Source organism: Oncorhynchus mykiss, chromosome 6, assembly GCF_013265735.2.
Source record: "Oncorhynchus mykiss isolate Arlee chromosome 6, USDA_OmykA_1.1, whole genome shotgun sequence".
NCBI classification, from domain to species: Eukaryota; Metazoa; Chordata; class Actinopteri; order Salmoniformes; family Salmonidae; genus Oncorhynchus; species Oncorhynchus mykiss.
The window spans coordinates 16,681,936-16,701,730 of record NC_048570.1 but is presented as its reverse complement, the minus strand read 5'-3'; the positions used below and the strand labels follow the sequence as shown (position 1 = coordinate 16,701,730).

Here is a 19,795-nt window from a genome sequence, read left to right as displayed (position 1 = left end):
TCATATTACACATTGCTAAAAGATACAAGTGTTATGCATGGAATTTTAGATCCACTTCTCCTTAATGCAACCGCTGTGTCAGATTTCAAAAAAGCTTTACCGAAAAAGCACACCATGCAATAATCTGAGTATGGCGCTCAGACAACAAAACAAGCCATACAGATATCCGCCATGTTATGGAGTCAACAAAGTCAGAAATAGCATTATAAATATTCATTTTGATGATCTTCATCAGAATGCACTCCCAGGAATCCCAGTTCCAAAATAAATGTTTGATTTGTTCGATAAAGTCCATCATTTATGTCCAAATACCTCCTTTTTGTTTGCTCGTTTAGTACACGGGGGCAGGACCAGGCGAAGGTTCAGACGAAAAGTCATATTAGAGTTCGTAGAAACATGTCAAACGAAGTATAGAATCAATCTTTAGGATGTTTTGATCATGAATCTTCAATAATGTTCCAACCGGAGAATTCCTTTGTCTGTAGAAATGCAATGGAACGCAAGCTAACTCTCACGTGAGGGCGCGTGATCAGCTCATGCCCCTCTGGCAGAGCCATGACTCATTCAGCTCTCATTCCCCCCTCCTTCACAGTAGAAGCATCAAACAAGGTTCTAAAGACTTATGTCATCTAGTGGAAGCCTTAGGAAGTGCAATATGACCCCATAGACACTGTATATTCTACAAACCTCAGATTTCCCACTTTCTGGTTGGATTTTCTCTCAGGTTTTTGCCTGCCATATGAGTTCTGTTATAATCACAGACATCATTAAAACAGTTTTAGAGACTTTAGACTGTTTTCTATCCAAATCTACTAATAATATGCATATATTAGCAACTGGGCGTGAGTAGCAGGCAGTTTACTCTGGGCACCTTATTCATCCAAGCTACTCGATACTGCCCCAGTCCCAAAGAAGTTTTAAGGTATCTTTACTTTTACTCAAGTGTAAAAACGTAGTACTTTTTCCACCACTGCTCAGTACTTTGTTGAAGCACCTTTGGCAGCGATTACAGCAGTCTTCTTGGGTATGACGCGACAACCTTCACACACCTGTATTTGGGGAGTTTCTCCCATTCTTCTCTGCAGATCCTCTCAAGCTCTGTCAGGTTAGATGGGGAGCGTCACTGCACAGCTATTTTCAGGTTTCTCCACTCAAGGACATTCAGAGACTTGTCCCAAAGCCACTCCTGTGTTATCTTGGCTGTGTGCTTAGGATCGTTGTCCTGTTGGAAGGTGAACCTTCGCCTCATTGTGAGGTTTTCCTCATAATGAGCAGGTTTTCCTCAAGGATCTCTGTTCTTTGCTCCATTCATCTTTGTCTCGATGCTGACTAGTCTGCCAGTCCCTGTCGGTGAAAAACATCCCCAAAGCACGATGCTTCCACCACCATGCTTCACCGTAGGGATGGTGCCAGGTTTCCTCCAGACGTGACGCTTGCCATTCAGACCAAAGTATCAGGTACGAAGGTAAGACCTAGATGCAGACAACGTTGAATTAACAATGGTTTAATAATCCAACAGGGGCAGGCAATAGACAGGTTAAGGCAGGCAGGGGTCAGTAAACCAGAGGTGGGGCAACTGTACCGGATGGCAGGCAGGATCAGGGTCAGGGTAGGCAGAGGTCAAAAATACAGAGGTTGGGCAAAGGTCAGGGCAGCAGGCAGGGTCAGGGGCAGGCAGAGTGGTCAGGCAGACAGTCTCAGAGTCAGGACAAGCAAGGGTCAAAACCAAGAGGGCGAGAAAAACCGAGCCTGGGAAAAGCAGGAGCGGAGACACAAAAACACTGGTATACTTGACAAACAAGATGAACTGGCAACAGACAAACAGAACACAGGTATAAATACACAGGGGATAATGGAGAAGATGGTCAACATGTGGAGGGGAGGGAGACAATCACAAAGACAGGTGAAACAGATCAGGGTGTGACACAAGAGTTCATTCTCGGTTTCGTCAGACCAGAGAATCTTGTTTGTCATGGTCTGTTTTAGACTGATTCAATGAACCATTGTATTTCTGTTCAAAATGTTGTATCAAGTCTGACCAAATGTGCCTAATTGGTTTATTGATACATTTTCAAGTTCATAATTGTGCACTCTCCTCAAACAATAGCATGGTCTGCTTTCACTGTAAGAGCTACTGTAAATAATGTCGAGGCACAGATCTGGGGAAGGTTACCAAAACATTTCTGCAGCATTGAAGGTCTGCAAGAACACAGTGGCCTCCATAATTCTTAAATGGAAGAAGTTTGGAACCACCAATAATCTTCCTAGAGCTGGCCACCAGGCCAAACTGAGAAATCGGGGGAGAAGTGCCTTGGTCAGGGATGTGACCAAGAATCCGATGGGCACTCTGACAGAACTCCAGAAATCCTCTGTGGAGATGGAAGAAGCTTCCAGAAGGACAACCATCTCTGCAGCACTCCAACAATCAGGCCTTTATGGTAGTGGCCAGACGGAAGCCACACCTCAGTAAAATGCACACGACAGTCCTCTTGGAGTTTGCCAAAAGGCCCCTAAAGTCTCTGACTATGAGAAAAAAGATTCTCTGGTCTGATGAACCCAAGATTGAACTATTTGGCCTGAATGCCAAGCGTCACGCCTGGAGGAAACCTGACACCATCCCTACGGTAAAGCATGGTGGTGGCAGCATCATGCTGTGGGGATGTTTTTCAGCAGCAGGGACTGGGTGACTAGTCAGGATTGCGGGAAAGATGAACGGAGCAAAGTACAGAGAGAGATTCTTGATGAAAACATGCTCCAGAGCACTCAGGACCTCAGACTGGGCGAAGGTTCACCATCCGTCAGGACAACTACCCTAAGCACACAGCCAAGACAATGCAGGAGTCTCTGAATGTCCTTGAGTGGCCCAGCCAGAGCCCACACTTAAACCCGATCGAACATCTCTGGAAAGACTTGAAAATAGCTGTGCAGCGACGCACCCCATCGAACCTGACAGAGCTTGAGAGGTAATGCAGAGAAGAATGGGAGAAACTCCCCCAAATACAGGTGTACCAAGCTTCTAGCGTCATACCCAAGAAGACTCGAGGCTGTAATCGCTGCCAAAGGTGCTTCAACAAAGTAGTGAGTAAAGGGTCTGAATACTTATCTAAATGTAATATTTCAGTTTTTGTTTTTTTAAATACATTTGGAAAAAATGCATTATGGGGTAGTGTGTAGATTGATGACTAGAAAAAATGCATTATGGGGTATTGTGTGTAGATTGATGAGTAGAAAAAAACAATTCAATTAATTTTAGAATAAGACTATAAGGTAACAAAATGTGTTAAGTCAAGGGGTCTGAATATTTTCCGAATGCACTGTATCAAGCTAGAGTGTACATGAAGTGTCATGGTTTAGCCTTTCAATTTGGTGTTTATTCCTTGCTGAATGCTTAGTAAATCTGGCCCAGGCCTAGGTGTATTAACACACCAACGCTTACAATGGGAGACTCCTTCACCATTTAACGGTCAATAGGTTTACAAATCCTCTCCTTAAAATGTTGAATTTAAATCTGGATTATTGGGGGAAAATAGCAATGCAGCATTTCCTGGTTGAGAGGAAGCGGGAAGTGACTGGAGGATGGTGATACTGCATCGTGGGCCCTCAGAACAATACAAAGTCTCCTTCACACAGGAAACGGATCTGCGTCAAAGAGGGGGCCTGACAGAGTTTTATAAAGACCAATGGCACATACCCTAAGGAAGCAGGATAAATCACTGTTTTCATCCACACACTCACTTATACCCCAGACTTGTAGTAAAAACGTCCTTTAGAAAAAATGACTTAGCAGCATATGTTAACTAGGCCTTTATAGTGTACTAGTCTCAAATTTAAAGTTTTAATGTCATATGCACAAGTACAGTGAAATGCCTTTCTTGCAAACTCAAAACTACTTAATGTTCTACACAACACAAGTAGACGACTTACTACACGATTATACTAATGTGCTAGTGGGTAAAAAGCTAAATAGTCCACGCTGGTGATAACAATCACGGTTGTGTCTTATTGGATCAATGCTGCATTAGGCTATGGCATGTATAACCATATATGTATTTTAATGTAGAGTAAGTCATTTCAGTTGACACATTAAGTTGCCTTTATATGCCTTCATAATCAGCCTCATTCTGAACATCTTTAGGCCTAATTAATGGCAATATGCAATGGGATGATCTAATTAATTGATTTTTTACAAACACAAACAATGGATTTTATAACTCAAGCTGCTTTACACATGGATGCTAGAAAGCACGTACTTCTTTGAAGATGTCATTCGTGAAGCATTTTCAGCAGGATGGAGGGTGTTTGCGCTTTACAACTTATTTTATCAGTTGGAAACACACACAGGAATTCCGGCTTGGGAATGACCGTCCAGTTCCCGGCCGCAACAGGAAGGTATGCATAAAAAGCACTTCCAAAACGGGCAGGCTATACCATTCCACTCCATTCGGCAGCAACGGAACAGAAGGGAAATACATATTTGTAGCCTATACTGTGATTAAACTAATATTGGGAGATGGTCGCGATGGCAAAATAGCCCAACAAGTCAGTCAAGTGAATAGAGGTGATGTGGCAGCTGCAACCAGGTAGACTCAAGAGGCTTGGCATTGTGTTCTCCATTCTATGGTAAGTAGGGAGGACATTTCACCATTATAGATTATACTTTATTTTTCCCAGAGAAAACATAAGAGTCAGTATTATCATGATGCAGTTGTGATATGCAAAGGTAACATATATTCAAAACTAGTACTCTGTGGTTTTTAATTCAGAAAATTACATTTGTGATTTGTCCTTTGATTACCTGAAACATTGAAATGTTTATCCATGAAGCCTACCCACTGTTCACGTCATGTTCGTCTAGTTTCGAGTTACAATTGGATGAGTTTTCAACTAACGTGAATTCAACGTGAAATAAAATAATAATAATCAACAAGTCATTGGGTTTAGGTTCAAAGTTGGCAGAAAAAAAGACGAAATGCCCTTAAATTGATTACTTTTTGTGAATCCAATCAGCTTTCCACGTTGATTTTGTTCAAATGACAACATTGATTCAACCAGTGTTTGCCCGGAGGAGAATGATGTTTGCATTTTCAAGGTATTATTGCAATAGTGTGAAGTCATTAGTGGGACATTTGTGTTTGAGGGTAGGCTTGGAACCACTGGCCTAATAAACCAAGGAACTTGTTAGACCATTGATAAGCACAATATATTGAACATTTAAAGCTTAAAAGCATCAACGAATTCAGGTCATACACTATTATTAGACATTACAATGATCATACATTGGCCTGTTTTGAATTGAAGCCAGTGATGTAAACACCCACCTTGATGCAAAAAAAGTTTGTGATTTTACAGTTGACCTACCCTCAAACATGTCATTTTAACAAAATCAACGTGGTAAACTGATTGGATTCACAAAAAGTAATCAATTTAAGGGCATTTCGTGTTTTTTTCTGCCAACTTTTAACCTAAACCCAATGACTTGTTAATTTTTATTTATTTTTTCACATTGAATTGACATTAGTTGAAAACTCATCCAAATGTAACTCAAAACTAGATGAACATGGCGTGAACAGTGGGCAGGCTTTATGGAGAAGGACCCCTGGGGGTTCTTGGCCTATCCACAGGGGGTACTTGAGAAGACTTATTCCTAATGGTAAAATGCACATGAGGGGGTACAACAGACGTACTCTGGGCAGAGCAAAATACTGTTGGTGGTACAGTAGCGGAAAAGGGTTGGGAACCACTGTATTAGGCTATGCATGCTGCCCTCTAGGACTGATTTATTTAGTTCTGCTATAGTTCTGCTATTCAAAATGCAGCCCAATAATATAGGCTAGATATTGGTAAAGCTCAGCAAATTCCCACTGGGCACAGATGTCAATTCAACATCTATTCCACATTGGTTCAACGTCATTTCATTGAAGTGAATTGGAAACAACGTTGATTCAACCAGTATGTGCCCAGTGGGTTGTGTTGGCTAATATTACATTTTTTCTTCTCTTGTTTCAGATAGATGGAAGCTACAATCTCACACCCCAACCTCAATGCCCAATGGAATTTTACAATATTGTACAATGGGATATACAGGATTGTTGGCTTCTCATAGCCAGATCAAACCTGGGATTTTTTCCCCCACAGATAAACCGAAGATAAGAGTTTCTGCCTGCTTCACGGTCCATTATTACTTTTGGTACGCGCTCGGCCAGTCTCAAACTCGTACCGTGAGTAATAATGCACTGTGGCTGTCACTGCCAACGAGAGACGGACAGCACCTCAGTTCTCCATAATCCTATGCATCTCATCGTTGTATAGACAGATGTGAAGCAGGAAATGTGATGAAAACTCAGCCCTTGTGTCAGAATGACAGCATTTAAATATAATCATTTAGGATACTTTCATATCCAGTGAAGAAATTGACTAGCCAGTTTACTTAAATATTATTGTTGAATTATTTACTTTAAATGTGTGGTTGAATGTTACACTGACATTTGAAAATGTTAACTCTAAATGGTAAATCTTATTTATACTTGCAAAAGAAATTCCCTGTGCCTTGTGACTGTTATATTTATGTTGACTACATATGTCTTGTTTTAGTACAATGAAACAGTCATATTAGGCTACAGCCTATTATTATGTCTTAATTTTTTGTAGGAAAAACATTTTTTTTCTCAAATATCAAAAAATGGGCCTGTAATTGAATAAAGTTCAGAAACATTATAGCCAACTCTCCTAATTGGACATGTTTTGAAATAGGCACTGCAATGTAATTGTCTGTTTAATAAATGGTCATTACAATTGACAACTCAATTCTACACTAAGAGACGAAATTGAATACACAATCAGTCTCTGAACAAAGTGACCCTGATGCACCCATTGACACTTTTTTAATAGAGAGGCTATGTCATAAACCCTCAAAGTTCCAGAATGCAGTGAAAATGGCAGCTATTGTGTTTAGGGAGAAATCCAAACCTATTGTGGTTAGGGAGAAATCCAAACCTATTGTGGTTAGGGAGAAATCCAAACCAATTGGAATGAATGGCAGTAGAGGCAGAGGTGATGCATTTCCTGATTTTACTTATACAGGAAAATAAAAGTAAGGCATGGGATATATCTGAAATTGTGTAATATAATTATTGTCAACCTACAATATTGTTATATAATTATAAATACAGTTTATATGGATTTTATACAAATGTTCTGTATAGATAGCCTCTAAAATACAGCATATGTAAACAGACCATAAATGTCTAAATGTTGTATTTTTTGTGGAAAGCTGTGAGTGCTATTATATGATACAATATCATCACTTGTTGCATTTACAATTTGTCTAAATCATTTCATCAAATTATTAAGCCACTGTATGGCTGTGGATTGGCTGCATTTCTTTTTATGGAATGTTGTCATATTGGCAGTTAATTGGAAACATTTACAGTACAGATAATTCTTCAAATATATTGTTTCACACAATATCTTATCACAGCACTGGCAAACCATGGCTGACCAACTACCTGACTTTTATATCATCATAAGGTTCATGATCATTCTAGTATTCTAATTCCTACTTCTATGGCACGTGAAATAGGATCTCTATGGTTCCAACCCTCCGACGTCACCTCGTTACAGTTGTGTTGGTAGCAACTAACTTAAACAGTACCCTACTCCTTGTTGTCGTGTGCATCGGGCCCGAAACCCTCGTCTCATAATCATGGATTCTGAAAACTATGTGGAAACTCATCCATCAGACGACAATGAAGCTATGAAAACCAGTGACGTTTACAAAGTGGACAAAAATCTTCCTAAGCGTTTTAATAACCCCGATTGCTTTCAAGGCTACAGGTAAATCCTAATTACAGCATGTTAAAGTGCTCATTTAAATCGAACCCGCAATGCGGTTATGCACGCTGTGTCCCCCCATTGCAATATCACCACTCACATGGTAGCCTCGATGTTTCCAATTTTCAGGAAAATTGTGTGTGGGCAACATTGAAATTTCACAGCAATTCAGTTGCCTGAAACTAGACGTTCACAATAACAAGACTAACCTAATTTTAAATAATATCGCCTGGTAGGTTAGTGTATACACTATGAGGTTGGAATAATACTGTGAAAATGATAATGCCCTTTTAGTGTAATTGCTGTATGGAAAAGACTGCCTGAAATGTCAATATGTTTTGGTGACAAAGTATTTTTTTAAACCAACCGCTTTGTACCAGATGTGTCAATGTGTAGTTCATACATGCATAATCTATGAGCAGAATTATTGTTTTACCTCAATTAGCCATGGAATCCCTAGTTTGAAAGCAACTGTTTTCTTGAAACTGCTGTGCCATTTTCCCAAATGTGGGCCAGCCCCCTAGCAATTCGAGTTCTTGCCAATGAGCCCCTAGCATTTGAGTGACAGCTAGCAAGAGGCCGGCCAAGTATTATCCAATGAGGTTGCAGGGCTAGCCCAACTGCTCAGTGGACACAGCAGAGAGAGGGAGTGTGAGAGAGAGATCAATAATGCATGCAGAGCAGAATTAGGCCGATACCCGCTAATTATCAAAATCCAGAAAAGAGCTGTTCAATTCTACAACCACCTAACAGGAAGTGATTCCCAAACCTTCCATAACAAAGCCATTATCAACAGAGAGATTAATCTGGAGAAGAGCAAGCTGGTCCTTGGGCTATGTTCACAAACACAAACAGACCCCACAGAGCCCCAGTACAGCAACACAATTAGACTCAACCAAATCATGAGAAAACAAAAAGATAATTACTTGACACATTGGTACGAATGAACAAAAAAACTGAGCAAACTAGAATACTATTTCAAATCAAATTGTATTTGTCACTTGCGCCGAATACAACAGGTGTAGTATACCTTACAGTAAAATGCTTACTATACAAGCCCTTAATTAACCAACAATGCTTTTAGAAGAAAAAGTGTTAAGTAAAAAATAGAAAATTAAAGTAACAGTAAAATAACAATAGCGAGGCTTTAGCGGGGGGGGGGGGGGGGTAACGGTACAGAGTCAATGTGCGACTAACACCGGTTAGTCGAGGTAATATGTACACTAACGTTCAAAAGTTTGGGGTCACTTAGAAATTTCCTTGTTTTTGAAAGAATTTTCATTTTCCGTCCATTAAAATAACACCAAATTGATCAGAAATACAGTGTAGACATTGATAATTTAGTAAATTACTACCGTAGCTGGAAACGACAGATTATTTTATGGAATATCTACATAGGCGTACAGAGGCCCATTATCAGCAACCATCACTCCTGTATTCCAATGGCACGTTGTGTTAACCAATCCAAGTGTATCATTTTATTAAAAAGGCAAACTGATCATTAGAAAACCATTTTTGCAATTATGTTAGCACAGCTGAAAACTGTTGTTCTAATTAAAGAAGCGGGGGAATAAACTTTGCCCTCTTCACGACTGTCTTGGTGTGTTTGGACCATGTTAGATTGTTGGTGATGTGGACACCAAGGAACTTGAAGCTCTCAACATTCTCCACTTCAACTAGTTGATGAGAATGGGGGTGTGCTCGGTCCTCCTTTTCCTGTAGTCCACAATCATCTCCTTTGTCTTGATCACATTGAGGGAGAGGTTGTTGTTCTGGCACCACACAGCCAGGTCTCTGACCTCCTCCCTATAGGCTGTCTCATCATTGTTGGTGATCAGGCCTACCACTGTTGTGTCATCGGCAAACTTGATGATGGTGTTGGAGACGTGCCTGGCCATGCAGTCATGAGTGAACAGGGAGTACAGGAGGGGACTGAGCACGCACCCCTGTGGGGGCCCAGTGTTGAGGATCAGTGTGGCGGATGTGTTGTTACCTACCCTTACCACCTGGGGGTCAGCCCGTCAGGAAGTTTTGGATCCATTTGCAGAGGGAGGTGTTTAGTCCCATGTTCCTTATCATAGTAATGAGCTTTGAGGGTACTATGGTGTTGAACGCTGAGCTGTAGTCAATAAATAGCATTCTCACATAGGTGTTCCTTTTGTCCAGGGCAGTGTTGAGTGCAATAGAGATTGCATCATCTGTGGATCTGTTGGGGCGGTATTCAAATTGGAGTGGGTATAGGGTTTCTGGGAAAATGGTGTTGATGTGAGCCATGACCAGCCTTTCAAAGCATTTCATGGCTACAGACGTGGGTGTTACGGGTTGGTAGTCATTAGGCAGGTTACCTTAGTGTTCTTGGGCACAGGGACTATGGTGGTCTGCTTGAAACATGTTGGTATTACAGACTCAGGCAGGGAGAGTTGGAAAATGTCAGTAAAGACACTTGCCAGTTGGTCAGCGCATGTTCGGAGTACACGTCCTGGTAAACGTCCTGGTAACCCTGCGCCCTTGTGAATGTTGACTTGTTTAAAGGTCTTAATCACATCGGCTACGGAGAGTGTGATCACACAGTCAGCTGATGCTCTCATGCATGCTTCAGTGTTACTTACCTCGACGCGAGTATAGAAGTAATTTAGCTCATCTGATAGGCTTGTGTCACTGGGCAGCTCGCGGCTGTGCTTCCCTTTGTAGTCGGTAATAGTTTGCAAGCCATGCCACATCCGATGAGCGTCGGAGCCGGTGTAGTACGATTCAATCTTAGTCCTGTATTGACACTTTGCCTGTTTGATGGATCGTCAGAGGGCATAGCGGTATTTCTTATAAGCTTCCGGGTTAGAGTCCCACTCCTTGAAAGTGGCAGCTCTACCCTTTAGCTCAGTGCAGTTGTTGCCTGTAATCCATGGCTTCTGATTGGGTTATGTACATACGGTCACTGTGGGGACGACGTCATTGTTGCACTTATTGATGAAGCCAGTGACTGATGTGGTGTACTCCGCAATGCCATCGGAAGAATCCCGGAACATATTCCAGTCTGTGCTAGCAAAACAGTCCTGTAGCTTAGCATCTGCTTCAACAGAATACCTGACCACTGTGACTGACCCCAAATTAAGGGAAGCTTTGATCATGTACACATTCAGGGAGCATAGCCTTGCTATTGAGAAAGCTGGCTCTCAAGAAAAGACAGGCTATGCGCACACAAACCACAAAATTAGTTGGAAACTGAGCTGCACTTCCTAACGTCCTGCCAAATGTATGACCAAATTAGAGACACATATTTCCCTCAGATTACACAGACCCACAAAGATTTAGAAAACAAATCCAATTTTGATAAACTCCCATATCTATTGTGCAAAATACCACATTGTGCAATCACAGCAGCAATATTTGTGACTTGTTGCCACAAGAAAAGGGCAACCAGTGAAGAACAAACACCATTGTAAATACAACCCATATTTATACTTTAACTATTTGCATGTTGTAACAGCTCGGTATATAGACATAATTTGACATTTTGAAGTCTATTATTTTGGAACTTGGATGAGTGCAATATTTACATCACTTCTGTTGATCCATTTTACTTGCTTTGGCAATGTTTCCCATGCACACACACACAGACAGACAGACAGACAGACAGACAGACAGACAGACAGACAGACAGACAGACAGACAGACAGACAGACAGACAGACAGACAGACAGACAGACAGACAGACAGACAGACAGACAGACAGACAGAGATGTGCAATTGTCGGGGACCACTTTCGGCTCATGAGTGCTACTTTCAGAACTACAGGCGAAAAAGTATTGAAAAGTACAGGATACTCTTTAATAGACCAATAACAAAGAGAGTTTCAAACATATCTGCCAGTAACAGCTAGTTTTCAGGTTACATATCCCTCCCATTAGCAGGGGCGGACTTAGTGATTTGGAGGCCCCAGGCAGAGGCCAGTCATGTGCCATGAACACAACCAGTCATGTTTTCATCTGATGACAAACCACTTGAAAATGTAGGTTACCTTCACACGTTCATCCAAAATAATTCTAATTCTAACAGTGCACTGTGCACCCGCCAACTTTCCTTCAATTCGCAAGTGGCTGAAACGATCTCATTAGAAAAAGCATCCGAGTGAGCAAAAGAGCACCCTTCTGGCTTACTATAGGTAGCCCACGTATCTGATGCTGTCTGGCCAAAATGAATATGACATGCCATACTCCTTTTGGCCAGAGAGCATCAGATACATGGGCAACACCTACAGTTGAAGTCAGAAGTTTACATACAGCTTGGTTGGAATCATTAAAATTCATTTTTCAACCACTCCACAAATTTCTTGTTAACAAACTCTAGTTTTGGCAAGTCGGTTAGGACATCTACTTTGTGCATGACACAAGTAATTTTTCCAATAATTGTTTACAGACAGATTATTTAACGTATAATTCACTGTAGTGAATTCCAGTGGGTCAGAAGTTTACATACACCAATAACCTGAAAGGCCGCTCAGCAAGGAAGAAGCCACTGCTCCAAAACCGCCATTAAAAAAAGCCAGACTATGGTGTGCAACTGCACATGGGGACAAAGATCGTACGTTTTGGAGAAATATCCTCTGGTCTGATGAAACAAAAATAGAACCGTTTGGCCATAATGACCATCGTTATGTTTTGAGAAAAAAGGGGGAGCCTTGCAAGCCGAAGAACACCATCCCAACTGTGAAGCACGGGGGTTGGCAGCACCATGTTGTGTGGTTGCTTTACTGCAGGAGGGACTGGTGCACTTCACAAAATAGATGGCATCGTGAGGTGGGAAAATTATGTGGATATATTGAAGCAACATCTCAAGACATCAGTCAGGAAGTTAAAGCTTTTGTTCGCAAATGGGTCTTCCAAATGGACAATGACCCCAAGCATACTTCCAAAGTTGTGGCAAAATGGCTTAAGGACAACACAGTCAAGGTATTGGAGTGGCCATCACAAAGCCCTGAACATAATCCCATAGAAAATCTGTGGGCAGAACTGAAAAAGCGTGTGCGAGCAAGGAGCACTACAAACCTGACTCAGTTACACCAGCTGTCAGGAGGAATGGGTCAAAATTCACCCAACTTTTTGTGGGAAGCTTGTGGAAGGCTACCTAAAACGTTTAACCCAAGTTAACCTATTTAAAGGCAATGCTACCAAATACGAATTGAGTGTATGTAAACTTCTGACCCACTGGGAATGTGACGAAAGAAATACAAGCTGAAATAAATCGTTCTCTATTATTCTGACATTTCACATTCTTAAAATAAAGTGGTGATCCTAACTGACGTAAGACAGGGAATTTTTAATAGGATTAAATGTCAGGAATTGTCAATAACTGATTTTAAATGTGTTTGGCTAAGGTGTATGTAAACTTCTGACTTCAACTGTACATGTCCTCTGCCTTTTCCTTGACGACTATAGCAGTATTATCAGCAGCACATTTATTTTACTAAAGAAAGTCATATCGGAGGGTTTTCTACTAAGCTAACATATGGAACTGTTTTTAGATGGTCACCAAGGATAGTTTTCCTATTTGATTTAGAATTTTAGGACCCCTGTGGGTAGAAAATAAAAATATATTTAATTGAACATTGAATTTGGTCTTACTGCTATTAGCCCATAGAAATGCATCGAATAACATTTTCATACATGGAAAATCAGAATCCCTGGTGTAGCCCAAACCGGTCGGACGCTACAGATGTTTTAGTGAGAAGATTTTCTGAATGTCTCCTGGTCTGACAATCACTGCTGTCACAGATAGAACAATGAGCCAGATGTTTCACCGGATGTATAAATCTGAAGTATCCAGTTGGCATTTCCACTCACCACCAAATATGGTGATGAGAGGAAACCCAGTGGCCGGTAGTCGGAGAAGATGATGCAAGATGGTTTTTGGCCAACATTCTGCACATGTTCTCATCGATTAAACATTTGATCTCAATACAGTTATATGTTCCCAAAACTAGAATATGTTACAAACAGATTGAGAAATAAAAAGTTGCATTGGTCCTTTAACCATTTTGCTAAAAATGTTATGCACCAAAAAGGTTGTTTGCTTTTGATGATCAATGCACTGAGATAATATTTGTCTATTTCAGTACGAAGAAAAACCACCCATTCTACCAGACATCAAGCCAAATATATGGAAGCAAGAGACCAACCGTTCATGAAATGCCTGTAAGAAAGATGCCATAAACCGTATGGAAATCTAAAACAAACAAAAAAAACATGATTATTTGCACTGATCTGTCTGAACCTGATTTTGTTTCATTTTTCCTATCCCATCAGACAACTTTTAATGGCAGTTATCGGAAGTTTTCAGAACACATGCTGAAAAGTGGGATGTTCAGAGATAACGGTTTCAACACGTCCATTGAGAAGAGCAAAATCACAGGACACGACACCATCCCCATGTTTCAAGACAGGATCAACTTTAATTATGCATACGACAGTGGGAATGGTCCAAGGAATTGAAAACATTACTCCACCTACCTTAATTCATTTTCATTGCTACATTTGTATGCCATTCATTCTATTTGCCTTTTATAAGGATCAATTCCTATAATGAGTATTTAAACATCATACAGAACATTCACCTTGTTTTATTAGACCCCACCTACCATTGGTGATTGGTTCAATAAAAACCTTACCCCAACATCAGTCTTGGCCACAAGGTGGTGATCTAACAACTTGCTGACTATTTTGCTGGCACATGCAGGAGCTAACGCACAGCAAAAGAGTCAGCAAGATGTTAGATGTCCACCTTGTGGCCAAGACTGATGTTGGGGTAAGGTTTTTATATACGGTGAGTGTTCAAGACATTAAGAACACCTTCCTAATATTGAGTTTGCCCTCAGAACAGCCTCAATTTGTCGGGGGATGGACTCTACAAGGTGTCGAAAGCGTACAACCGGGATTCTGGCCCATGTTGAATACAATGCTTCCCACATAGTATTCAATGTGTGGACCATTCTTGATATACACGGGAAACTGCTGAGCATGAAAAACCCAGCAGCGTTGCAGTTCTTGACACAAAATTGGTGCGCCTGGCACCTACTACCATAACCCGTTCAAAGGCACTTTTCGTGCCCATTCACCCTCGGAATGGCACACATACACAATCCACCTCTCAATTGCCTCAAGGCTTAAAAATCCTTCTTTAGCCTGTCTCCTCCCTTTCATCCATACTGATTGAAGTGGATTTAACAAGTACATCAACAAGGGATCATAGCTTTCCTCTGGATTCACTTGGTCAGTCTCTGCCATGGAAAGAGCAGGTGTTCATAATGTTTTGTACATTTAGTCTGTTTTATTTCTCTATTATTGTGTAAAGGATAAGAATTGATCCAACTCCTGGTACCTTTCAAACAGAAGATTTGTACAAGTTTTTGGAATTCGATAGATATTCTATCTAAGTTTAAATTGATCCTGCAAATTATATTTAACCACCTTGAATTATTCCAGAAAACTGGGTCATGGTAACACAAGTAACACAAAATAGTGTCTTAAAGTGGTTGCTAGGAAACTAGTGAACCAAGACCGTATCAGAAGGAAAATAAATCACTAGCAAATAATCCAAGGCGATATTAAGACATTTTGTTTGATGAACATGAATTAACTAATGTACACGGTGTAAATGTTAAAATAAGAGAATAGTAGTGAAATGCCCTCTTCACAGGGCTATTTTGAGGGAAGTGTACAACAGCATAGAGTAGGTATATCTGTGCGTTAGCTCCTTTTGAGTAATGCTTGGAGGGGTTGAGGGGAGCTGGAGGATGGAACTAAAAAACAAACAAAAGATAACTATTGTAAAATATGCTGTGTCCATAAAATGTACATAGTATGTACTGTATAAGCTGGAAATAGATGCCTAAGTGTTGTGGTCTATTAGTTTACGTCAATTAGGGGAGGGGTAGTAGGGTTAGGGGAGAATATATAACAAATATTTATATATATATATATATATATTTACAAAAAATATATATATGGGGGATTGGAAATTATGTAGACAATTACATTTGATGGAACCCACAATCTGAAATATTAAAGCTGATCTAAAAAAATATGCAAAATACAAAAAAATGCTTGTACACCCTATACTTTGACTCAATGAAGCCATGTCGTATCTGTGAAGCCATACACAATTATAAAACAAATTGCTATCTAGAACCTGAAAGGGTTATTCGGCTGTCCCAATAGGAGAATAACCCCGTTTGGTTCCAGCCCACACAGACATCAATTCAAAGTCTATTCCACGTTGGTTCAACGTCAACATTGATTAAACATGTTTTATATATTTAACCTTATTTTAACTAGGCAAGTCAATTAAGAACAAATTCTTATTTACAATGAAGGCCTACCACGAGGCCAAATGCCTCCTTTTACGCGGATGGGGGCTGGGTTTAAAAATAAAAATGTAGGACAAAACACATGTCATAATGAGAGCGACCACAACAATTAAGAAAGACTTAAAGAGAGACCTAAGACAACAACACAACATGGCAGCAACACATGACGGATTATAATTAGATGTATCACGAAGAGGAAAATGTCCCAACCAGTATGCGCCCAGTGAGAGGTAGAACCCTTTTGATTCCAGGTAAAAGCGTTTTGGGTTACATGCACAACCATTTCCACAGAGGGTTCTACATGGAACCCAAAAGAGTTCTACCTGAAACCAAAAAGGGTTTTACCTGATATAAAAAATAGTTATCCTATGGGGAAAGCCGCAGAACCCTTTTGGAAAGCTTTTTTCTAAGCATTATTTAAATGCTAGTATTATTATCTAGCATAATGTAAGCAACGTTTCCCTTCTGAGGCCCACTGAGTAAATCTGGGGATCGATCCCTTATATCATAGATCACATATTTAAGAGTGGAATGTGTGCTCAATATTAATTGTAGACACATATCAATATACACTGAGTATAGAAAACATTAAAGACGCCTGTTTTTTCATGCTCAAAAGTTGGAGTCAACATGGGCCAGCATCCCTGGGGGGGGGGGGGGGGGGGTTGTAATGTTTGGTATACTCAGTGTGCAATACAATATATCACATTGCACAACTAGACTGCATGTCTTTGTCTGCTATTTCTAATAGTAGTTCCCCTTACAGTGTAAGATTAAGTTTACAATTGCCATTTCTCCTTACAACTCCTGTTCTCCAAAAGCTTATTTCTGGGCACATTTGAACCATCTCAAATTAAATGCTTCCTTTGTCTGCTACAGATTATAATTAGGTGTAGCACGGAGAGGAAACTGTCCCAAAAGCCCTAGCACGGTCACAGACACATTTTCCTCTGTTTTAGAGTGTAGAGCTCTCCCACTCTCCACAGAGACTAGACCCATTTTCAGCTCAGTAATGACTGTCAGAAATCTGACAGGCTTGGGTTGGCAATGCTACTGCTATCAGGGACATCATGCACCCCCAAAATCTGAGGGTGCAAAAAAAACGTGAGGAGGGCTCTGGGGTGGGTAGAGAATTTAGCCTTTTTCAAATACCTAAAACATAATCATTATGCTTAATTGTGTATATATACATACAGTGGGGCAAAAAAGTATTTAGTCAGCCACCAATTGTGCAAGTTCTCCCACTTAAAAAGATGAGAGAGGCCTGTAATTTTCATCATAGGTACACTTCAACTATGACAGACAAAATGAGAAGAAAAAAAATCCAGAAAATCACATTGTAGGATTTTTAATTAATTTATTTGCAAATGATGGTGGAAAATAAGTATTACATGACCTGCAACATGGTCAAGAAAGTTACTAAACTATTGATTTAGAAGTACAGACTTACTGCAAATCAGCACAAAGTCAATCGGAGCACTGCAGCCGCTATTTCAGCAACATTTCATTTTAAACATTTAAACATAATCAAATCAACAATGCTATATATACTCAGTTTAATACACTGAAAACAAACTTAAAGATACCAAAAACAATTTAGTCCAATCAATGTTGCTAAATATGATGTGGCTGTCTATGGTACTGATTTCTGCCTCTGTGTGTGTGTTTGTGTGCGCGTGCGGGTACACGCAGGTAAAAAAAAAACAAGCTTTAGTTTTTGTTGTCTTAGACTACCTAGCTAAAATGCTTACTATAACTTCCTTGCATGGGGCAACAATGAACCAGCTAAGTTATCTAGCTAGTTAACATGAGACTACTAGTCTACATTTAGGCTACATATTGACCTTCAATCGTCTCAGGACAGTGGCACAACATATGAATTTATGGTTAAATCAGAATCGCCATCATAACCATTGGCTTGTACAGGGAATTAAGTCAAAACCACAAGTTCAAATCCATGGCTTAGGAAAGGGCAGATTTAGCAAGCTAGCTACTGCAGGACACCAACACAAGCTAGCTACTGCAGGACATCAACACAAGCTAGCTACTGCAGGACAACAACACAAGCTAGCTACTGCAGGACAACAACACAAGCTAGCCACTGCAGGACAACAACACAAGCTAGCTACTGCAGGACATCAACACAAGCTAGCTACTGCAGGACATCAACACAAGCTAGCTACTGCAGGACATCAACACAAGCTAGCTACTGCAGGACATCAACACAAGCTAGCTACTGCAGGACAACAACACAAGCTAGCTACTGCAGGACATCAACACAAGCTAGCTACTGCAGGACATCAACACAAGCTAGCTACTGCAGGACATCAACACAAGCAGAGCAGAAATTAAAATTAGGTTTTGCTCAGCTCAACACTGATTGGCTAATTCTTATGTAATTTGTTTTATAAAGGGAGGCCATGCACTTGCTGGCATCAATCAATCAAATGCTACAGAACAACTGAGACAGAGGGGCGCTGTTTCCCTCGCTTGGATGATTTCTCAGGTGAGATTCAGACACTTACGAATTGATGGGAAAATTATGAAAACATAGAGAGACAAAAGAGATTTGTTTTATTATTAAATATTTTTTTATTGGTCAAATATTTGGGGAAGCCTGGCTTCCCTTGGCATCCATGAATACACGCCACTCACATGTTATTTAGTAGCCTACTGAATTCATGACCATATTTATCTCAGTTGGTCAGTGTCAGACTGCATGAAATGCCTATTATTTCTTTAACCGACACTGGTTGTGAGGCTGTGTGTAGAGTTGTAAAGGGTTTTGGATTTAATCCACGCTGATAATGAAGAGTTGATGCGGTTGGATGGGAGGCTTGCTAGCTTCTCACACTGAATGCTGATGAAGTGGAACAACGGAGGTCTGTGCAGCCAAAATAGCCCCAGCTACGTTCATCTTGGTTACGGTCTAGTGCCAAGCCACAGACACAAGAAGGCAGAGCATTGTAAGACAATCCTTAGTAAACACATCTGTTGTCCCTTACATTGTGGAAGCCACAGGTAAAATGAAGACATCTAACTAGCCTGCGGAAATCACTTGTCATTCAGAACCCTGGACAGTGCCATGACAGTGCTAACTTCAAGTTCGGTCAAAAACCGAAAAAGTGTACAGGGAAGTGGAGGTGGAAATAGATGTCACCTTCCCAGCGTATACTGCTGCGTATACTCTTTGGTATCCTGCTACAACATCAATGGACTGTGGTTGCTGACTAGAACCCTTCAAGGTTCCAGGAGTTATAACAGTTGTTATCCCTTGACTTGGTGTAACTTTCCACCTTGATTATACTATAGATAAGACATACCATTTGCACTACAGATTATGCAGTCATCTAAACACATCAGAGGAAGTAATTTTGCAAGGTTCGTTTCCCAAAGATACGACAGGTGAGTTAAATACTGAAACACTAAAGAAGTGGCACAGAATGTGCCCTGGAAGAATGCATCAAGGAATCTAAGCACATCAGGTTTGATCATACTTTTGCATTTTGTTAACCTCTAAACTGACCTCCTGTCAAATCTGTCTGAGTACCTACACACACACTGGCTATACACAGATGCACTTTACTAGAGACTCCTCTGACATCC

At 40.6% G+C, this 19,795-nt stretch overlaps 1 protein-coding gene across 1 annotated transcript; it reads left to right on the top strand.

Annotated features, from left to right (window-relative positions):
• The first annotated feature begins 7,325 nt into the window (after positions 1-7,325).
• Positions 7,326-15,938, top strand: LOC110525321 (UPF0691 protein C9orf116 homolog). The gene is made up of 3 exons (XM_021605341.2): positions 7,326-7,833; positions 13,940-14,018; positions 14,130-15,938. The coding sequence occupies exons 1-3, from the start codon at positions 7,703-7,705 to the stop codon at positions 14,313-14,315; spliced, it is 396 nt and encodes a 131-aa protein (XP_021461016.1). The 5' UTR covers positions 7,326-7,702; the 3' UTR covers positions 14,316-15,938.
• Positions 15,939-19,795: the final 3,857 nt, after the last annotated feature.